This window comes from Parasteatoda tepidariorum, chromosome X1 (genome assembly GCF_043381705.1).
Source record: "Parasteatoda tepidariorum isolate YZ-2023 chromosome X1, CAS_Ptep_4.0, whole genome shotgun sequence".
NCBI classification, from domain to species: domain Eukaryota; kingdom Metazoa; phylum Arthropoda; class Arachnida; order Araneae; family Theridiidae; genus Parasteatoda; species Parasteatoda tepidariorum.
This window is the reverse complement of record NC_092214.1, coordinates 64,797,337-64,816,411: the sequence shown is the minus strand read 5'-3', so window position 1 is coordinate 64,816,411 and position 19,075 is coordinate 64,797,337. Positions and strand designations below refer to the sequence as shown.

General features: G+C 31.2%; 1 protein-coding gene across 2 annotated transcripts in view; it reads left to right on the top strand.

Annotated features, from left to right (window-relative positions):
- LOC107452606 (uncharacterized) overlaps nucleotides 1-18,585 on the top strand; it is a 38,143-nt gene extending 19,558 nt beyond the window's left edge. Inside the window, exons 2-5 of one of the 2 annotated variants that reach the window (XM_016069133.3) lie at nucleotides 799-888; nucleotides 8,357-8,478; nucleotides 14,496-14,675; nucleotides 18,329-18,585. In XM_016069133.3, coding sequence (XP_015924619.1) covers nucleotides 8,382-8,478; nucleotides 14,496-14,675; nucleotides 18,329-18,567 — 516 coding nt within the window. In that variant the 5' untranslated portion in view covers nucleotides 799-888; nucleotides 8,357-8,381 and the 3' untranslated portion in view covers nucleotides 18,568-18,585. The remainder of the gene's footprint in view (nucleotides 1-798; nucleotides 889-8,356; nucleotides 8,479-14,495; nucleotides 14,676-18,328) is intronic. The other variant, XM_071187580.1, reaches the window with a different exon arrangement.
- Nucleotides 18,586-19,075: the final 490 nt, after the last annotated feature.

The window sequence follows — 19,075 nt, the reverse complement described above, 5'->3', positions numbered from 1 at the left end:
TTTTTTTTTTTTTTTTTTTTTTTTTTTTTTTTTTTTTTTTTTTTTTTTTTTTTTTTTTTTTTTTTTTTTTTTGCTCCATAAAATTCAAATTATTATTTTGAATTTTTAACAAGTTATTTTGATATTTTTTTACTCATCTTTAACATAATGTAACAATAGTTTGGAAATTTTAAAATAATTTGCTTAAAAGTTATTTACGCTTTACTTAGAAGTTCACAGCAAATAATTATATTTACGTAAGGGCTTCTTCATAAAAATAATTGGAAAAAAAAAGTTCAATTAGGAAATAATTGGACAGTAAGAATTTTCAATAAATTAACGTTATGATTAAAAATGTACGATATCGCGATTAAAGAATGTAAAAAAAAAATTTTTTTTTTTAAAAAATTGTTTAATAAGGGTTTGCTAAAATAATTAAGGGGTCGTTGGAAAAAGTTTGTCTTACAAAATAGGCGGTGATCTAACAAAAGGCTAGAAACCAATGCTTAATTTTTCATAGATTTGGCACTTTTTGTTTTATAATGTTTTTTTTTTTTTTTTTTTTTTTTTTTTTTTTTTTTTTTTTTTGCAATTTAACGTTTGAATTAATATACTTTATTTCCGAATAATAACTATATTTTTATCTGTAGCATTAATAAAAATTCTAATAAACCCCTCTCTGTTTTCCATTGCATTCTGTGTTTCAACACGAAGATTGTTCTTGATTAAAAAACCAAAATTATAGGGAAAATCCATACTTTACAAATGTTGTATTTGTGGACTTTAAAAGCATATAGCTCAGATACCCCTTCCTTCTAGCTCCCATCAGAGTGACGGGGTGAAATTTCGCCTTCTGTTTCAAGTGCCCGTGATATTTCAAGGCTGGTGCTTTCAGAAGTTCGTTTTCAGGTAAAGATATGATGATTCAACATTGAAACGATTTTTCTGAGAGTTTATAATTTTTTCAAACGTATCTTCCTTAACGATGGGAAAAAAATATTGTAGCTTCAAGGATCTGGGAAAAACAGTTGCATACTTTATTTCTGATGATTCAAAAACGATCATGTTGCTTCAAACTATTAATTATTTAAACTAAAAATTTAGTTTTAACTTCTGTTTTCGTTTCAAAATTGCTAATTAGCATTCTTTCCGAATTTACCTTCTTTCCACAAGGCAGTCTATATCTTCTAAACAATCAATCAATTATTTTAGCTTGAATAATTCATTAATAATTAATTAGTCATTAATTAATAAACGAATAACCCTTAAATGATAATCAATTAATTAATGATTAATTTATGATTAATTCAGTATACTTTTATTGTATTCTAAAACCTTTTATATACACTTAGAATGTATAACTTTTTGTAACGTTTTTTCGTTTTGCATTTGAAAACTTGCGTAAAAAGTACTTTAGCTCCAAGAATAGGGAAAAATAGTCACATAAACTATTTCCTTGGATTCAAAATCGATTATGTTATCTGAAACCACTGTTACAACTATTCATTTTGTTTTATAACTCCTAAATTAATATTCTTTCCGCATTTCATTATAAACTCTAGAAAACAATCCATTTATTCAAACAATCCATCAATTATATTAAATTAAATCATTAATTTGTAATTCCTCATTAATTAATTAAATGTCAATTAATTAACAACTTATTCACTAAAAAAAATTTTTTATTCTCAAATGTCTTACACACACATAGAATATGAAACTTTTTGCAACTTACATTTACATTCAAAACTCGTGAGAAAAGTATTATAATTAAATGAATATGGAAAAACATTCACACAGCTCTTGGGATTCAAAACTAATTATCTTGCTTTAAATCAATATTATAACTATTCATTTAATTTCAAAATTCCTAAATTAATATTCTTTTTGCAAACTCTCGAAAGCAATCCATATCTTGTAAACAATCCATCAATTATTTTAAATTAAATCCTTAATTAGTAAGTAATCAATTAATTAATGAAAGTCAATCAATTAGTAACTAATTCACTATACATTTTTTGTATTCTGAAACATTTTACAGACACGTAGAATGTAAAACTGTTGGTAACGAAATACATGTTTTGTATTCCAAAACTCGTGAAAAAAAGTATTATAGTTAAAATAATATACAAAAACTGTTGCATATACTATTTCTTAGGATTCAAAACTGATTATATGGTTTAAAATGACTATTATAACTACTCATTTAGTTTTAAAACTCCTAAATTAAAATTCTTTCCGCATTTCATTATAAACTCTAGAAGGCAATCCATTTTTCGTAGACAGTTCGTCAATTAGATTGAATTAAGGATAAAGGTCATTAATTATTCATATATGCTAAGTTTTTTTTATTTTCTAAAAAAATTTAGAGTTTCTAACAGCGAAATATTTGATCATTAAATGTCACCTGCTCAAACACAATGTTTTATGAAAACGTTGGATATCGTCCAAAATGACATTCTGTTAGAAATATTTTTTAGAAATACGTTTTACTTATCGATCCCACAAACGACTAAATTAAACTCTCAAATGCAATAAGAATTTTTCTCTAGCATTAATGTTTCAAATTCATTAATATATAAGTTTTTGTGATAAAACTTATATTAAGTTGAATCGGTTATTTGCGAAAAAGCATGAGTGTCTGAAATTTTCCAGGATTAAATAATAAGTATTTAAGGGAAGGTGGTGTAGCTCAGATTCGAAACCCTGTTAAAGCTAAACTGTTAAACCTATATAAACAGTCAGATCTAACCAAGATATTCATTGTTTAGTTGTGTACAATATATCATTCTCAAAAAAGTTATTCTTGTATTACTTATTTAATAAATTACTTTTATTTTTTCTAGAAAAAGTCAAACCACCCAGTGACTTTGACAGCCAAAGTGAGGTAAAACCAGGGGCACAGGTTAATTTTGTGGGAAATTTAGAAATATAGGGGAGAGTCTGGTAGCCCCGCCCAGCGGGTACCCCCGCCACTGTCAATTTCATATGTATAGAATATTTTTTCAAGTCAATGGGCCATCGGATATTAATTGTTATATTAAAAAAAGATTATTTTCAAAGTTTCAAGTATTTATGCAGCTGTTAACATGGTAAACAATAGTTTTGAAAATATGTTGAATACAGTAGTCATGAAATTAAGAAAAATTGGTTGAATGTTTCGATTAAACTTCATTTTAATACTAAAAAAATAATTTTTTCTATACATACAGCATTAAAGTATGTAGTCTTAAGTTTAATTTGCACAAAGAAAGAAGTTTATATGTGAAAAATTGTTCGAGTAATTACAAATTTACAAAAAAATTGGATTTCGGGTAGCCCCGCTCACATGAATGTCGGGTATCACCGCCCAATTTTATTTCGTCGATAAATGTACGGTTGCAAAGATTATTATTTTATTGCTTCAAATTTGAATGTTATATGCATTTTTAACAACAAATATTGTTGTTATTAAATGATTGTTATTAAATGATAGAATTCACTAAAAGTATATAAATATGTAATAAATAAAATAATTTTGTGATAAAAATGATAAATGAGGTTTATCTATTGTCAATACATTGGTCATTTTCATTTACACCTGAAAAAACAGTCAAAAAACATAATTTTTGTAACTGGGCGGGGCTACCCGACACATTTTGAAAAGAGCTGAAAAACATGTTTTTTAAATTTCTATTTTTTAAAGTTAAACTGTTCTTCTTTCGGTTTATTCCTTTTGTATTATTTAATTGGATGATAAAACAATAGAAACATACAAAAATATTGATTATTACTCAATATTATACAGAGATATAAGCAATACTCAAGTGAGCGGGGCTACCCGACTCTCCTTCAGTGAAAAATTGGCTAGCATTCTTATTTTATATGACAATTATTAAACTTCGAAAATTATGTATTTGTAATTTCATGTGATGTAGTCAGGGCCGTGCTTAAGGGCGGGGAGGGAAGAGGGAGACACAATTGTCCCAGGGCCCGGAACTGATTAAGTCCCTACAAATAAAAATTTCTTACGAAAAATATAATAAATACTTTTTTTGAAAAAGCATAATAAAGAATTTTTTTTACATCTGTATAATAACTACAATTTTGTATACAGAATCTTCAAACATTCTACAAAATACGAAAATAAGGCGTTTTGTATTTTAGAAAAAGGCTAGCAATAAATTTGGCCCGGTGCCCATGAAACTTTTGTTCTGCTTTGGATGTAGTTATCTTCTTCCTCTGTTACACTACAGCTTTTGTTGGCAAGGAATAAAAACAAATCAAAAGAGGTTGCAAACCTGGGAGTACCCAGTCTTAAACGCGGGCAGAGATTATCGAAACGAAACAGTACTATTGGGTTCAATCCTTGTTGTTTGTAAGAGTATGAATCTTTAGTAAACATATAATATGCTTTACTAAAGATAATTTTTATAACTGTTATGCCTAGTAAATAAGGATAGCTTAAAAACAAGAGAACATTAGAAAGTAAACATAGTAAAACAAACCTACTAATATAGACGCCGTGAATTAATTCTTTTTGATTAGTCGAATGAAATTCAGAGTTTGTTCGCTAGAAATCAGAACTAATTTCTCCAAAATCGAAGTACCCAGTTTCACCCTACTCTCTTCGATTTATTTTAACGATGATTGAAATACCGGAGTAAAACTATTAGATTCCGAACTTTACTGGGAACTCGACTTCAACTTATACTTAATCACCAAATCTCAGAAAAGTATTAATATTATTACTAAATAATTGTTGATTTCAAAGTATATTTCCATTTATATATAAGAGTTTTAAAAAATATCACTATTTAAAATTACGTTTTGTATGATGACATAAGAGTTGAAGAAATATATTTTAAAAAAATAGATTTGCACAAAATATTTAAATTGTGCTACACCATCATAACGAGAAAAAAATTTAAATCAATATTTCACACTCGCATATACTGTAAATGTCTTGTGGTAAAATTGTGTAGAGAAATTTCGTGATGAAAGAAACTGTTAAAAAATATAGATTAAATCCATTTGCACTTTTTTTTAATAAACTTATTAACTCATCTGAATAAATTTGGTTTTGTAATTTATAAATTAAAAGATAACCTATCTTAATAACTCATTTAATCTCAATTTTTCGATAGTTTCAATTATTTCCTGGAGCCGCAGTGGTTCAGGGGATAGAGCGTTCACCTCCCAATGAACTCACTTAGGTTCGAATTATAGAGATGGCTGGTCAATTCAAATTCCGCACCAGGCTCGCACCGACCACAATGCTGACGAAAAATACCTTCAATGGTAGACGGATCATAGGTTAAAGTCCCCTTGCCGTCAGGCTAAACATGGGAGGTTTTTGTGCTTTTCCCGTCTATGTAACACAAATGCGGGTTAGTTCTATCAAAAAATCCTCCACTAAAGCTATTTTGTCCCAAAGCTTGATTCAGTAGTTCCCTTGTCTTCGAGGTTGGGTTCAATATTACAAGGCTACGGATATGATCATTGATAGTCTTAAACTCAAAATGGAGTCTGCTGTTCAACGCCGGTTATGAAGTAGAATAAAAAAATATATTATATAAAAAAAAATATAAGTTGAAGAAATTTGGAGGTGGCTCCAAAAGCTCCATGCCGCAAAACAGACTCATTTCTTTCCTGGACCAATCGATTTCACTACAAACAAATACGGAAAAACTACAGCTAACTCAATTTCGAAAGAAATGTGGCTTATATCGTTTCAAAAATAGCCGATTCGGTTATTCTGATAGTTCTTAATATTTCTGTTTCATTTTTTACAATGTATATTTATTTGTGTTCAATTCACCTCAGTTTCTTTGTAGAATAGTATCCAAATCCTACTAACATTTGAATAGATAACGCCAAAAATAGAGATAAAGGCACTTTATGAAAAATGAAATTGGAGGATGTAAAAATATTCTTACACTAAATCCAGAAATAGGTATAAATACGAAGTATTAAGAGGAATGGAACTGTAGTTCAATCATAAAACAGCGATATAAAGAAATCCTCCCAATATTGGAAACAATAAATATTTTATTATATTATATTATATTACATTACATTACATTACATTGCATTACATTACATTATATTATATTATATAATATTATATTATATTATATTATATTGTATTATATTATATTATATAATGTGTGAACAAATATTATAAATTTGCCAAAAGTTACTTACCAACATTTTGAATATATCTAATTTTTCGTTAATAACAATTTGAGCTTTTACTTTCATATTTCAACAAACTAATTTGAACTAACAAAATCTACTGCTACTTACAAAAAAAATAAGTAAAATTAAAACGGTACTTATTTTTGCCTAAAAATAAATTCTTAAAAATACCTATTATATATTTCAATTTATGTTAGGTTTTATAAATATTAATTTACAAAGAGCAGAGAACTATATTCCAACTGTCTTAAAATAGAAATTAAAAAATTCTGTTGGTCATAAATATTTTGAACAAAAAAAATTAAAGTGTATTAAAACCTTAGTTTTTTGTGTGTTAAAACATTAGTTTTCTGTGTTAAAACATAAGTTCTTAACATAAGAAAATAGAATTTAATAAATAAAAGTCAAAATGTAAAAAAAAAAAATTATAAATAAATAGAGTCAGAAGTGATGTGTTAGTAATTGATCCACATTATTATCACAGTCCACATTGCACCTCAGTCATGTATCCAAAATAGTCCCATGGAGGTATTAGCTCTCTAGTGTTCATTATTGTGAAAGAAGTAGTACTACTTCTATTCACGTAGCACTAGAGCTGCTCAATGGGCTGTTTTATTTAATATTTTTTATTTATTTAATTATTTATTTTATTATTTTTTATTTATTAATTTATTTATTTAATAACCACCGTTGAGTATCAAACCCAATTCTAAGTTTACGACTATCAATGTTCAACTCTATAGCCTTGTAATTTTGAATCCAACCCTGAAGGTAAGAAAACTTCTGGATCACGCAATGGGACAAACTAGCCTTCGTAGAGGATTTGTTTTAATGGAACTAACACTCATTTATTTGCATTAAATGGAGAGGAAACCACGAGCACTTTCCACGCTTAGCCAGGGGGCAAGGGGATTCTTACTCATGATCCGTCAACCACGGAGGATATTTTACGTCAGCACAGTAATCAGTGCGAGCCGGGAGCGGAGTTCATATAAACCAGCCACCACTGGGATTTGAAGCTGTGTTACCTCTTTGGGAGACAAACGCTATCCCCTGAGCCACTACGACTCGCACAATGGGCTATTGATGACGGTTCGGGGAATATCCCTGAAGATGAACCAAATGCATGACCTCAGAATTTTGATTATCTTCTTTTTTGTCAGCGCAACAACCCCTTGCATACCTTGGCTGCTTCAACAGCTGACAAACGCCAGAGCCTGCTATCCATGGCAACTCCCTTCCAATTTCTAATCTTTAGGGTTTTTAAATCTTTTTCGATGTCGATGTCCATCTAGTAGGGGGTCTGCCTCTGGGGCGTGGCCCCTCGAGGTTCTTAAAGGTAACTATTCTCATGGCACTATTTTCAGGGCTTCTCCACAGATGACCCAGCCATCTCAGCCTATTACTGCGAATTATTTGTGAAATTTATTTATATTTGATTATCTGCAGAGGGGATATCTCCCCTGCTTTGGTAGCCTGACGATCTACGCGCAGGTTCATTATTGGTAAATTAGAAAATGGAAACCAAAATAAAATTTTAAATTAAGTAATAAGTATATTCATTCATATCATACTTTCTTCTTGCTCTTTAAACAATAAATAAAAATAGTCTGAAGTGGTAAATTATGAATTTACTTTTCCACTAAATAAAACCTTGTTTTATATTTTTCTACTTGCAATCAAGTGTCTTGTCATGAAACTTAATTTAAAATTATAATACAGTTTTGCTAGTTTGCTAATAAATAGCAGATGAGAAATATTATTTTTCGTGGGGAGAAACCAAATTTAATTCTTTGATGATAATTACGTTCTGTTACATGTGCATTAATTACAGAAGAGAAAAATTGAACTTTTTGATTGTAAACATCCAAGTACTCTTGTCTCTAATTAATAATTTTTTAAACATTCTATTGAGAAGTGCAGTCGAGCCCTTTAGAAATTCACTTAAAAATACTTTTATTTTTTATGACTCAATTTTTTTTTTTTTTTTTTTTAATTTTACTTAATTCCATTTTCAATGCTTAGGTGATTTCAATGATTGAGATAGTGAAATGTTCTAGAACCTTTTATAATATGAAAAGATTTAAATTTCACATATTTTTTACAAATAAATTAATTTCTTCTTCTGATTCGTAACGCAAAATGAGAAAATAAAAATTTTAAAAAAATATTCACTTAATCTGCACTTTTATTATAGATTGCTCCCATGTGCAGATGAAAATATGCAAGCATCTTTCATAGTTAGGAAAATATGTTCAAGCATTTATGATGAACACTCGTGGCTAAAGGCATTTATTTTAGTATCAACGATTGTTTCAAGTAAGTTTTTATTTATAATATTCATTTTATTTGCAAAAATTTAATAATTAGTAGAAATAATACCAAATATTACAAATTACAGCATAAACTAGAAAATAAAATACTTCAAATCTAAAGTTAATTAATAATGACACCCTTCAATACCCCCTAACAACTGTGTAATCAAAAATCAATAGATTCTTTGAAATTTGGATTTTTTTTTTTTAAAAATTAATATTCTGAATTTCTGAAACTTCAGAATTTTATAACTGGCGTTGAACAACCAGAGTTTAGAAGCAATTAGAGTTTACAACTACCAGTATCAACTCTTTATCCTTGCAATTTTGAACCCAACAAAGAAGACAAAGTAACTCCCGCATCAAGCATGGGAGAAACTATCTTTCGTGGAGGACTTTTTGATGGAACTATCCTCTCATGGTTAGCCCGACAGCAAAGCGACTCTAATCCATTATCTGTCTACTAGTGGAGATATTTTACGTCGGCACTGTGGATAGTGCGAGCCGGGTGCAGTATTCATATCAACCAGCCATCGCTGGGATTCGAACCTGGAACACCTCATTGGGAGGCGGACGCTCTATCCCCTGAGCCACTCTGGCTCGAAACTTCAGGATCACTCCTTTCATCAATGAACGTTCAGTACGAAAGAGATTCATAGGGTTACTAAAAATTTTAAGATACATCTTTGAATGCCTTATGTAATTAAAAATAAAAATGAATTGATAAATTTTACGAATAATTTTCACAGTGCACATAGTTTACTAAATATAATCTCTTATTTAAAGTAAACATTTCTTTAAAAAAAATATTCTTCATAATATTTGTACTAAAAAAAATTTGCAGAAACAATTTATTATGCCATGATTAAAATTCTTTTGTTGTTGTTCATTTACGTTGCACTAGAGCTGCACAATGGGCTATTAGCGACGGTCTGGGAAACGTTCTTGGGGGTTATCCAAAGACATGTCATCACAATTTCGATCCTCTGCAGAGGGGATGGCACCCCCACTTCGGTAGCCCGATGATCTGCATGCGAAGTCGAGCACTTTATGGTAGAATAGTTTAACGAGGACCAATACCGCACACCCTCGGTCCCTAAGCAGACTAATCCAACTGGTCACCCACCCGCACACTGGCTGCAGCCAGTGGTTCTTGGCTTCGGTGATCTGCCGGGAATCGTGTCTTAACTATCAGTTCATTGCGGGACAAAGTTCTTTTGCATTCGAATTAACCTTGAGATTTCTTTTCCCTTTCATGTAGTGAAAACAAAAGAGTTCCGCTCAAGATATGGTTCACAAAATCACAACCTTTCTTGTTACTTTACTCATGATTGCTTAACAGAGGTCATGTTCTTGTACTTTTAGGAAAACTTTAAATAAGTAATAAGTTTTTTTAACATTATAGCATCTTTCTCTCCTCTATACACATACAGAACGTCAATTAAGGACGTCATCTACTGCGTTTTTCTAATAGAGATATCACATGATAAAAGTTGACCGACAAGTAAATCGTAAGCGCAATCGTATTCTTAACCTCCACCAAAAATTGCTCGAAATTGCTTGAGTGATACAGAAATCGCAGTAGCTCGGAATATCAGAAACTGTTTCTCTGCTGCTCGGAACTCACACTTGGACCAATCAGATAGTTTGCATTTTATGACGTGTCATTTCTCTGTGGTGACGTTTACATTTGTAAACATTATGGCAGCAAAAGAGATAGAAAGGGCGATCTGACGTGATTTTTCGTTGATGAAACGGAATTTTAAGCATCAGTTTTAAAATGTAAAACTTCATTGAAAAAAAGTAGCATAGAAGTTATAAAATTTTTATCCCAGACGCAAAAAGGTGGGGGGAATTTGTTTACCAGACGTTGAGAAAAATAACAAAAAATTTCTACACCTTCCGAGCTATCTTTCTAGCAATTACACAACCCTATAGGAAACTCTAAATCGCGAATCACCTTTAAAGTTGAGAATATAGTAGAGCTTAGCTTGTGCTTATGATTATTCATAATTTTCTGTTGCAAGATAACCGTATGAGTAAAAATTTTGTGAAGGGTCCGTTTTTAAAATAAGAAATATTGTGAAGATTCCGTTTATTAAGGAAAAATATTTTGTAATATTTTTCTGTTATAGAATAATTAATGAAGGATAAATTTCATCTAAAACTGCTACTGAACTCATGATTAGAGAAAATTTTGAAAATATAAGAACAAATAGTTATCTTCTTTTAAATTATGTTATTTAAAATAACAGAATAGAAAATTTGAGCAAAATTAGCTAAATAGTTTCTGAATAATAAAAATATGAAATGAAAAAACAAATTAATAAATAGAACGTAAATATTCATTTCTCAAAAACAATTCGTTCGATTCCATTTAAATTTTGAATTTTATTATTTAAAATTGCGTAGTTTAAAATAATGCAAAAATTGTGTACCTTTTAAAATGAAATTTTTTTCCGTCCATAAGGAAATTAAATAATAAAAAATAATTGTTTAAAGTTCTTTTTTACATAAACCATTCTTGGATAAATAAGTTTCATAATTGCGTGCAAAACATTTTTAATTATCTTAAAATGTTCTGGAAATATAACAAAAAAAAAGAGCAGAAAAAAAACATTTTATTGGCGACTCCTGGCATTTTAGGAACATATTGTTCAAAATGCAGCTTCTCTTCCCTAAATTTAAATGGTTCAAAATTTAAATCTGTCGGGAAAAAAACGCGTAATTTATTCAAGAAAAGTACGTTTTATGGCTATTTTCGTAACTTAAAATATCAATCCACAATATAGAGCTTATAAAAGATGGAAAATTTCAAAAAGAATATTCAAATGAAAACTAAACATTAAAGGCCTTGAAAAAAAATTTAATTTTTTAATCTTGAAATTTCAGTTAAAATAATGGTTTTCGTATCGTGCTGTGTATCATAAAAGTTAAAGACTCACTTTTATAAGATATCAAATATTTAAAAATCGCAAGATTTTTTGTTTTTGTTTTATAGAATAAACATAAGGAATAAAACTTACTAAACAGGAAAGGCACTATTTCAGATAAACACTCTAACAGGAAAATCATCTTCTCTTCACACAAATATTTAGCTCGAGCAATTAAAATATTTGAAAAACAGCTAAAACAAGTCATACATTTCGTTCTGTCATCTTTTGCTTGAAATACTTTAAAAATATAAATGACAGGTGATAAATTCGTTTTATAATTATAAACAGACTCGTTTCTGGCGATGAGAACCCTTCAAGTCTGAAAATTATCTACTATTCTAAATACAAAAATAAAAGACTATAAATTATGTCCGAGTTCAGTTTTTCTTCATAATCGTCGAAGGTTTACATCAAATTTGCATGAAATGGTTTTCTGTTTTTGCAAATTACTTAAAAATTTCTTGTTTTAACTTGAGGGAAAAATTGCATTTCTAGAAAACAAAATGCAGATAAGTTTACTCAATATATAATTATATACTTTGAACTGTACAAACAACTCTTTTTATTATTATTATTATTATAATTATTATTGTAATCATTAATATTATTATCTTTATTAATATGAGTCAACGAAATCGTTTGAGCACAGAAAACAGCAACGATTGGGTACAGACTGAACGTAAAAATGGAATATCCTGAATAACTTTTAATTTAATGATCGGGTTATCAATACGTTAAAAAGCGTTTTCAGTAAACAAAACATATTAAATTTACAATACTTCGGACGGAACAAGCAACTGTTTTTCCGATAAATTTAAGCCAGTGAATCTATTTGTTCAAACATAAAAAAATAACGATTACTTACATAGATTACATGGCGAGGGGGGAGGAATAGCCTGAATAACTTTTGATCTTATGATCAGATTATCACAGCGTTAAAAAGAATTTAGAATAAGCAAAATGCATTAAATTTACAATACTTCAGACTATAAAAGAAATTTTGTTTCCTAATAAATATGAGCCACCGAATATATTTGCGTGAAGGAAAAATGACAATATTATATATAATGCAGTACGGTTCCCAGTAGATCACCGAAGTCAAACATCACTTCTTGCGTTCAGTGAGGGGGAGAGTGACCACATTGATCAGCATGAGAAGGAAGCGAGGATGTACGGTATAGGTCCTCATTAAACTATTATTCCGCAAAGAGCTCGACTTAGAGAGTAGGTCAACGGGCTATCACAGCGGGGGTACCGTCCCCTCAGCTGAGGATCAAAGTTGTAATTGCAAAATCTTCCTCAGAGATGTTTCCCAGACCATCACCAGTAGGCCATTACAGCAGCTCTAATGCGACATAAATAAAGTAGTACTGCTTTAAACCATCAGGATTTCTCATGAGTGCGTCATGCATCTAATCTGACCCCCACTAAACAACAATGAAAGAAATGGCCACATTCATTTAATAGTAAAAGTAAATTATATCTGCCACATCACTTTATTTCTAAAATAGCCTAATCGTTCAACAACGGTGTTTTCAGGTCATGGATGGTTGTCGGGGAAAAATTGAGAGCTTCAATCAATCTTTCCAGATCCTCTTAATCAGTTTCTATAGAATTCAGGCCTGAAAATTTAGTGACCAATTCATCCAACGAATATCTTCCCTTTGTAGAAATCGTCGACTTAACAAACTCTATGTGCAGCAACGTTGTCATTCATTAAGAGGAGTCTTAGATTTACGTCGCACAAAAGCTGCACAATGGTCTATTGAAGATGGTCTGAGAAACATCCCTAATGATTCGAAGACATGCCAATACAATTGTGATTTCCCTGCAGAGAGGACGGCTCCCTTGCTTTGGTAGTCCGACAACCTGCGTACGAAGTCGAGCCCTTGATGGCTGAGCAATTTAACGGGGACCAATCCACACACCTTCAGTCCCTTCCATTTGCAAGCTGATCAAAATGGTCACCTACCCGCTGACTGAGTGCTGCCAGTGATGTTTTACTGGTAACCGTGCATTTACGAGTCTTAGGGCGGCTATTCTCAGTACGCATATTGATCCGATTCGCGTATGTGGTTCGTGCATGGAAGAACAGTTTCTCTTTTATGTAATTTCAGATTCACAGACGCGTGAAGGAGAATCGAATGCAGTGCGAATGGACCCTATTTGCAATATGTATGGTGTTTTCAGTAGAAAAGTAAACAATAACAATCTCGAGCTCGGGACCTACTCTAGTTCCGGTTAAAAAGTTTGCAGCTGCTTACTACATGTTATTCTGATAGGCGATGTTTTCAAACGGATAATTTTGTTTTCAATAAAAGAAATAAATTAGATAATTTCTGAGCTCAAATCTGCCGTATTTCATAAGATATTAATGTTATTATGTAATTCTGGGGAGTTTGGAGTGAAAATTTGTTTTAGTTATTTTGTTATTTATTATTAAAAAAGGTGACATGGTTGCTAGATTTTGAATAACTCGCTTTTTTGGCAGTCTTGATTTGGCCTCTTTCCATTTGTTTATTACTGTTTGTTCGTGTTGCAAGCTGTGCACCATCTTACGTTAGTGTTAACACTTTTAGTATTGTAAACACAAGTATTGTTAGCATTGTAAACATAAGTAATAAGAAACCAAATGCATTGTTTGCAGGAATCTCAAAACACAATGATGCCAAATGGCTTTAAAATACAACTGAAACAGTAACCCGGAAATTTAGGCAGTCCCGAGCTTGCAGCGTTCCCTAGTGTAGAAAACACCATCCATACAGCAATCCAAATTTCATTAAAATCGGTGCAGTAGTTCTGCTGTTGTTGTTGTTGTTAATTTACGTCGCAATAGAGCTGCACAATGGGCTATTGGCGACGGTCTGGGAAACATCCAGTAGTTCTGCAGATACTCGACTACGTCAGCAAGTCCCCTTTTTTGAACATTAATATTGAAATTTTGATCCAGTTACTTTTTACACAAATAATGAGTTCTTGAAGAAAAATGCTATCTTAAGTGTTGATAAATGCTTAATATGTTTATTTTTACAAGAAATTTTATTTTCCGATTAAGGAAATAATATTTTCTTAACATTTTTAACAGGTAGCAGTGGCCTAGATTGCTTTAAATGTGTATCAGTAGGTGGTGACAACCAACCTTGCGAGGATCCTTTTCATAACAATTACACTAAAGACATTTTAGAGGCACCTTGTTGGGCTGGCAGAAAACAAAGAGACGGAGTCTTCCCTGCCACAGCTTGTATAAAATTATCTGGAATTTATGGTATGTAAACAAAATATATGGTAGTCTTTAAATACTTGATTACACATTTCAATTTACACTCAAACAGTGTCAAATTTTAAACTTTAAGTTCAACATACTTAATATAGTCTGAATCTTTTTCCAGCAGCATTTCTACTACGACAAGATTTGCTATTTAAAATCAATTCCCTGAATCTATATGGGCCGTCTAAAAAGTTCCCTAAATGGATGGATATCTCAAAAACAACCTAAATTAAAAATTTGATCATGTGTATGCGTAGAAAGTGACCCAAGGAGAAACGGAAACACAAAAGATGTCCAAAAAAATAATTAACGTAGTTTGTTGGCATTCAAAAAGCAGCATCGTTTAAATGATGCCATCCATAGTAAAAGTGTCAAGAAATTGTACCACATAGCAAGATAGTCAGTTAGTTTTTAAAATAGATGCGATATACAAGTTATTATCCTGGTCGCCTATTTCATTTACGAAAATAGAATACCGAAAGATTTAAAAACTCTTAGTTTTTTTTTTTTTTTTTTTTTTTTTTTTTTTTTTTTTTTTAGGGATAGATAATATGAGCTATGCATACTAATTTTTTTTTTCAAATCATTCAAAAGTTTCTAAACTACAATGGTGGCCAAAAGTGTGGACATTTTTCGAAAGTTTCATGTTTTTCAATTTCGTGTGCTTGTAGAATATATTAATTTTCACTTAAATACAAACGTTTATTTATCAAATTGAAGGTAATTAAATGTAAAATTTAATAATAAATACAGTATAAGAATATCTGTATTAAAAAAAAGTTATGCAACTAATAGTAAGATCTATCTTAGATTTGCATTTTTTTAAAGTTATACTTACAATCAATACTTAGTAGGATAACCCTTATTTTTTAAGACAGCTTCACAGCGTCTTTTCATCGAGTGATCGAGTGTTCATCTTTCGTAATCATATGGTGCGAAGAATCAATTATAGCTTCAATAAGTTGTCTTTTATTGGATGGACGTTTTTTTCGTACAGGAATTTTCAAACGTTGCCACAAATTTTCAATTGAATTGAGATCAGGGCTGTTTCCTGGCCATGGTAATATATCTATGCCTTTATTTTGAAACCATGCCTTGCATACTTTTGCTGTGTGGCATGGAGCTGAATGCTGCTGAAAAATAAATGGTGCGTTGTTGGGGAAGAGATCCCTGATGGAAGGTATCAATTTTGGTTTCAGGTCAGTTTCGGTGTATTTTTGGCATTCAGGATGCAATTAATCACTTGACTTCGGCCCACACCATCTACAAACATACATGCCCAAATCATGACATTTGTTGAGTTTTTTGTAGTTGCTTCAATGCAATCAGGATGAATGAAGTGCTTCACCTACTCTACGTCTCACGTATTTTCTACCATCACTACCAAAGAGCGATATTTTACTCTCATCTCTCCAGATTACTTGCTTCCATTGATTTTCAGACCATTTAATGTGTTCTTTTGCCCACTTAACTCGTTTTTCGCGTTGCTTTTGATTTAAATATGGTTTTTTCCTTGGAATTCTAGCTTGTAGTCCAAATCCTGATAACCTTCCTCCTATTGTTCTTGAACTTACTGCAATACCCGCTGCATTCATTTCACATCTAATGGCATCTGATGAAATTTTTCTATCTTGAAGGCATAGCCGTTTAATTTTTCTATCGGCAGTAGCACTTGTGCATTTTTTTCGGCCTGATTTGGCTTTATTTTCCACTGATTTCGCTTTTTCATAACGTAAACAGAACTTTCGTACACCAGAACAAGTCACTGAACCACCAACACGTCTTATTCAAAACGATTTGTGTTTGTTTGTTCTACTAAAATGAGCATAACTATTTTTATAATACAGATATTTTAATTCTGTTTTTGTTATTAAATTCTACATTAAATTACCCTCAATTCGATAAGTAAACGTTTGTATTTAAGTGAAAATTAATATATTCTACAAGCACACAAAGTTGAAAAACATGAAACTTTCAAAAAATGTCCACACTTTTGGCCACCACTGTAATACATTCGATGGCAGGCGAATTGAATCTGATGAATCTAATTGAATCTTATTGAGATTCTATATTATTACCCCTCCTTATACATATTTTATTAGTAAGCATGCATAATGATGATTACATAAAAACAAGAAATGAACTAAACCTTTTTCGAAACACAGTCTAACCCCGTAATAGTGAACGTGGGATATAGTGAACACTCGGTAGTAGTGAACGTTTTCAGTGGTTTTGTCTAAGCTGCTATTCAACTAATATTCTTTTATACGCTTATAGTGAACACCTGAGAAATCGACAGTTCGTTTATAGTGGACTCAATTTTCTTTTTTTGCAGCTATTTAAATAAATGATACGAAATTTCGAGTCTATGTGCTTATACCAAAAGTATATCATTACGATTTTTATTTAAAAATGAAATAGCGTTACAAGGACATTATAAAAGAGTGTTAAAATGAGTCATTTCAATTTAATGAATAGTGTTGTGGTTCCGAAAACAAAGTCATGGGAAAACGAATTGGTTGACCAACGACTGTAATTTCTAACTTTTAATTGCACTTTATTTCAAAAATAACGGAAAACAATAGGTTAAACACTTAAAAAACTCCGAAAAATCACAAAAATTAAAAAGATAAACGTCTAGAAAATGTGTTATAGGGTGACAACCACTTCATTAAATAAGGAATATTTTGAAAGTTATTAAGGATTCTGATAAAAAATTTCGTTACAGGGAGAAATTTGATGTAAGCAAACTTCGTTGTAACGAGACTCTAAACATTTAGTTAGTCAATAATTTATAAAGCAAATTACGTACTATTTCAATCACTATTTCCCATAATAGTACAAGATATTTTCTCGAAGATTTTAGATATAGTGAACTATCGTTTATAGTGTACATATTGATGGGTTCGCAGGTGGTTCACTATAGCTGGATTCAACTGTATAATGGTTGCTCAATTCAAAGATGTGCAAGAATGATAGCATCAAAAATTCACTAACCATAGCAAAACCACCATTCAGAGTTATAAAAGAGAGTAAAATAACTTGTTTGTCTGTGTGCGTGTTAAAGTCGTCACAAATAAAGTGAATGTAATGTCGAGCTAAGAAGGATGCATCCACAATAGAATTACGTGAAAAAGTACAATTTATAGAAGATTGCACAATTGTTCTACTCTTGTCAAATTGAGACCAACTCAGATGTCTGGAGCCTCAACTCTTCGATTACCTTTATCATTTTAGCAACTATACTCATTTTAGTAGCTGCATCAATTCATAGGAGATCAACGCGTTTACTTGCCCTGGGACTATAACCAGACACAATACGCCCTTTTACAAAAATTATTACACTATTTGTTCTAGTTAGTGTCCGCTAAAAACAGCAAACGTGACATGAGAAATGTCCGCATTACTCACATCTTCTGCCTCTAAAAACCATACTTCTGGGCTTTTGTTCTGTGCTAAACTCTTCCATCTTAGCTTGCCTTTACATTTACTTAAAGCGCTCTCGTGCGACTTAGTTACTAAGCTCCACACCATCTACGATAGGTTTCTCTTGAAGGGTAACGCTTTCATGAGTTCCAGTTCTTATTTCGACAACCCTAAAGCAAATACATATTATACCTTTTTATTTATATTTTTTCTTATTATTTTAGAAGATTCTGGAGAAAAGATGATAGTTCGAGGCTGTGCGCTTGATAGTGGCACTCTTACCATTGATACCGAAATTGTAAGAATGAGCCACTGTGGAGGTTTTTATTTTGACAACCGTTATGTGAGCGGGTGCCTTCAAAGCTGCTCTGAAGATGCTTGTAATTCAAGTACAATCCTCCGTATTTCGTTGTTTTTTTATGTCATATATTTATTCCTATACTTTAAGTTGGTGAAAGATTAAAATGTTCCCCAACAGGCATTTTTGTATTACTTTATTTATAACCTCATAAATACATGATATGTGAGTAACTGCGCACAGACTTTTAAAAATTTATAAGAAAATCGCTGATTCACAGAGGGAACTTCGCCTAGGAGTCCACAAAGATCGAAGTCCATGTTACAGTGGAATGGTGACTTCCCTCAAGTTTCATTTAGGTGAAACATTCAAGGTTGACGAGTCATATTTTGTTGACTAGCGGGAAGGTGTGCAGCGGACACTGTAAAAAAGCTTCCTAATTCACTCTGATCAAAGGTGAAAGTTTTTCCATAACAATTGGGGTTAAACCTTCTGGCTACGAACTCAAATGTCCCAGGTTCAATCTCAGCCAAATAACATTTCGTCCAAATTCTTCCACAAATATATTCTTACTGTATGGTAATAAGTGCAAACAGTAAAAATATGAAAAAGTGACGTGATGGATATAAAAGTTATCAGGTGACCATGTCTCAAACATTTTCCCAACATAAAA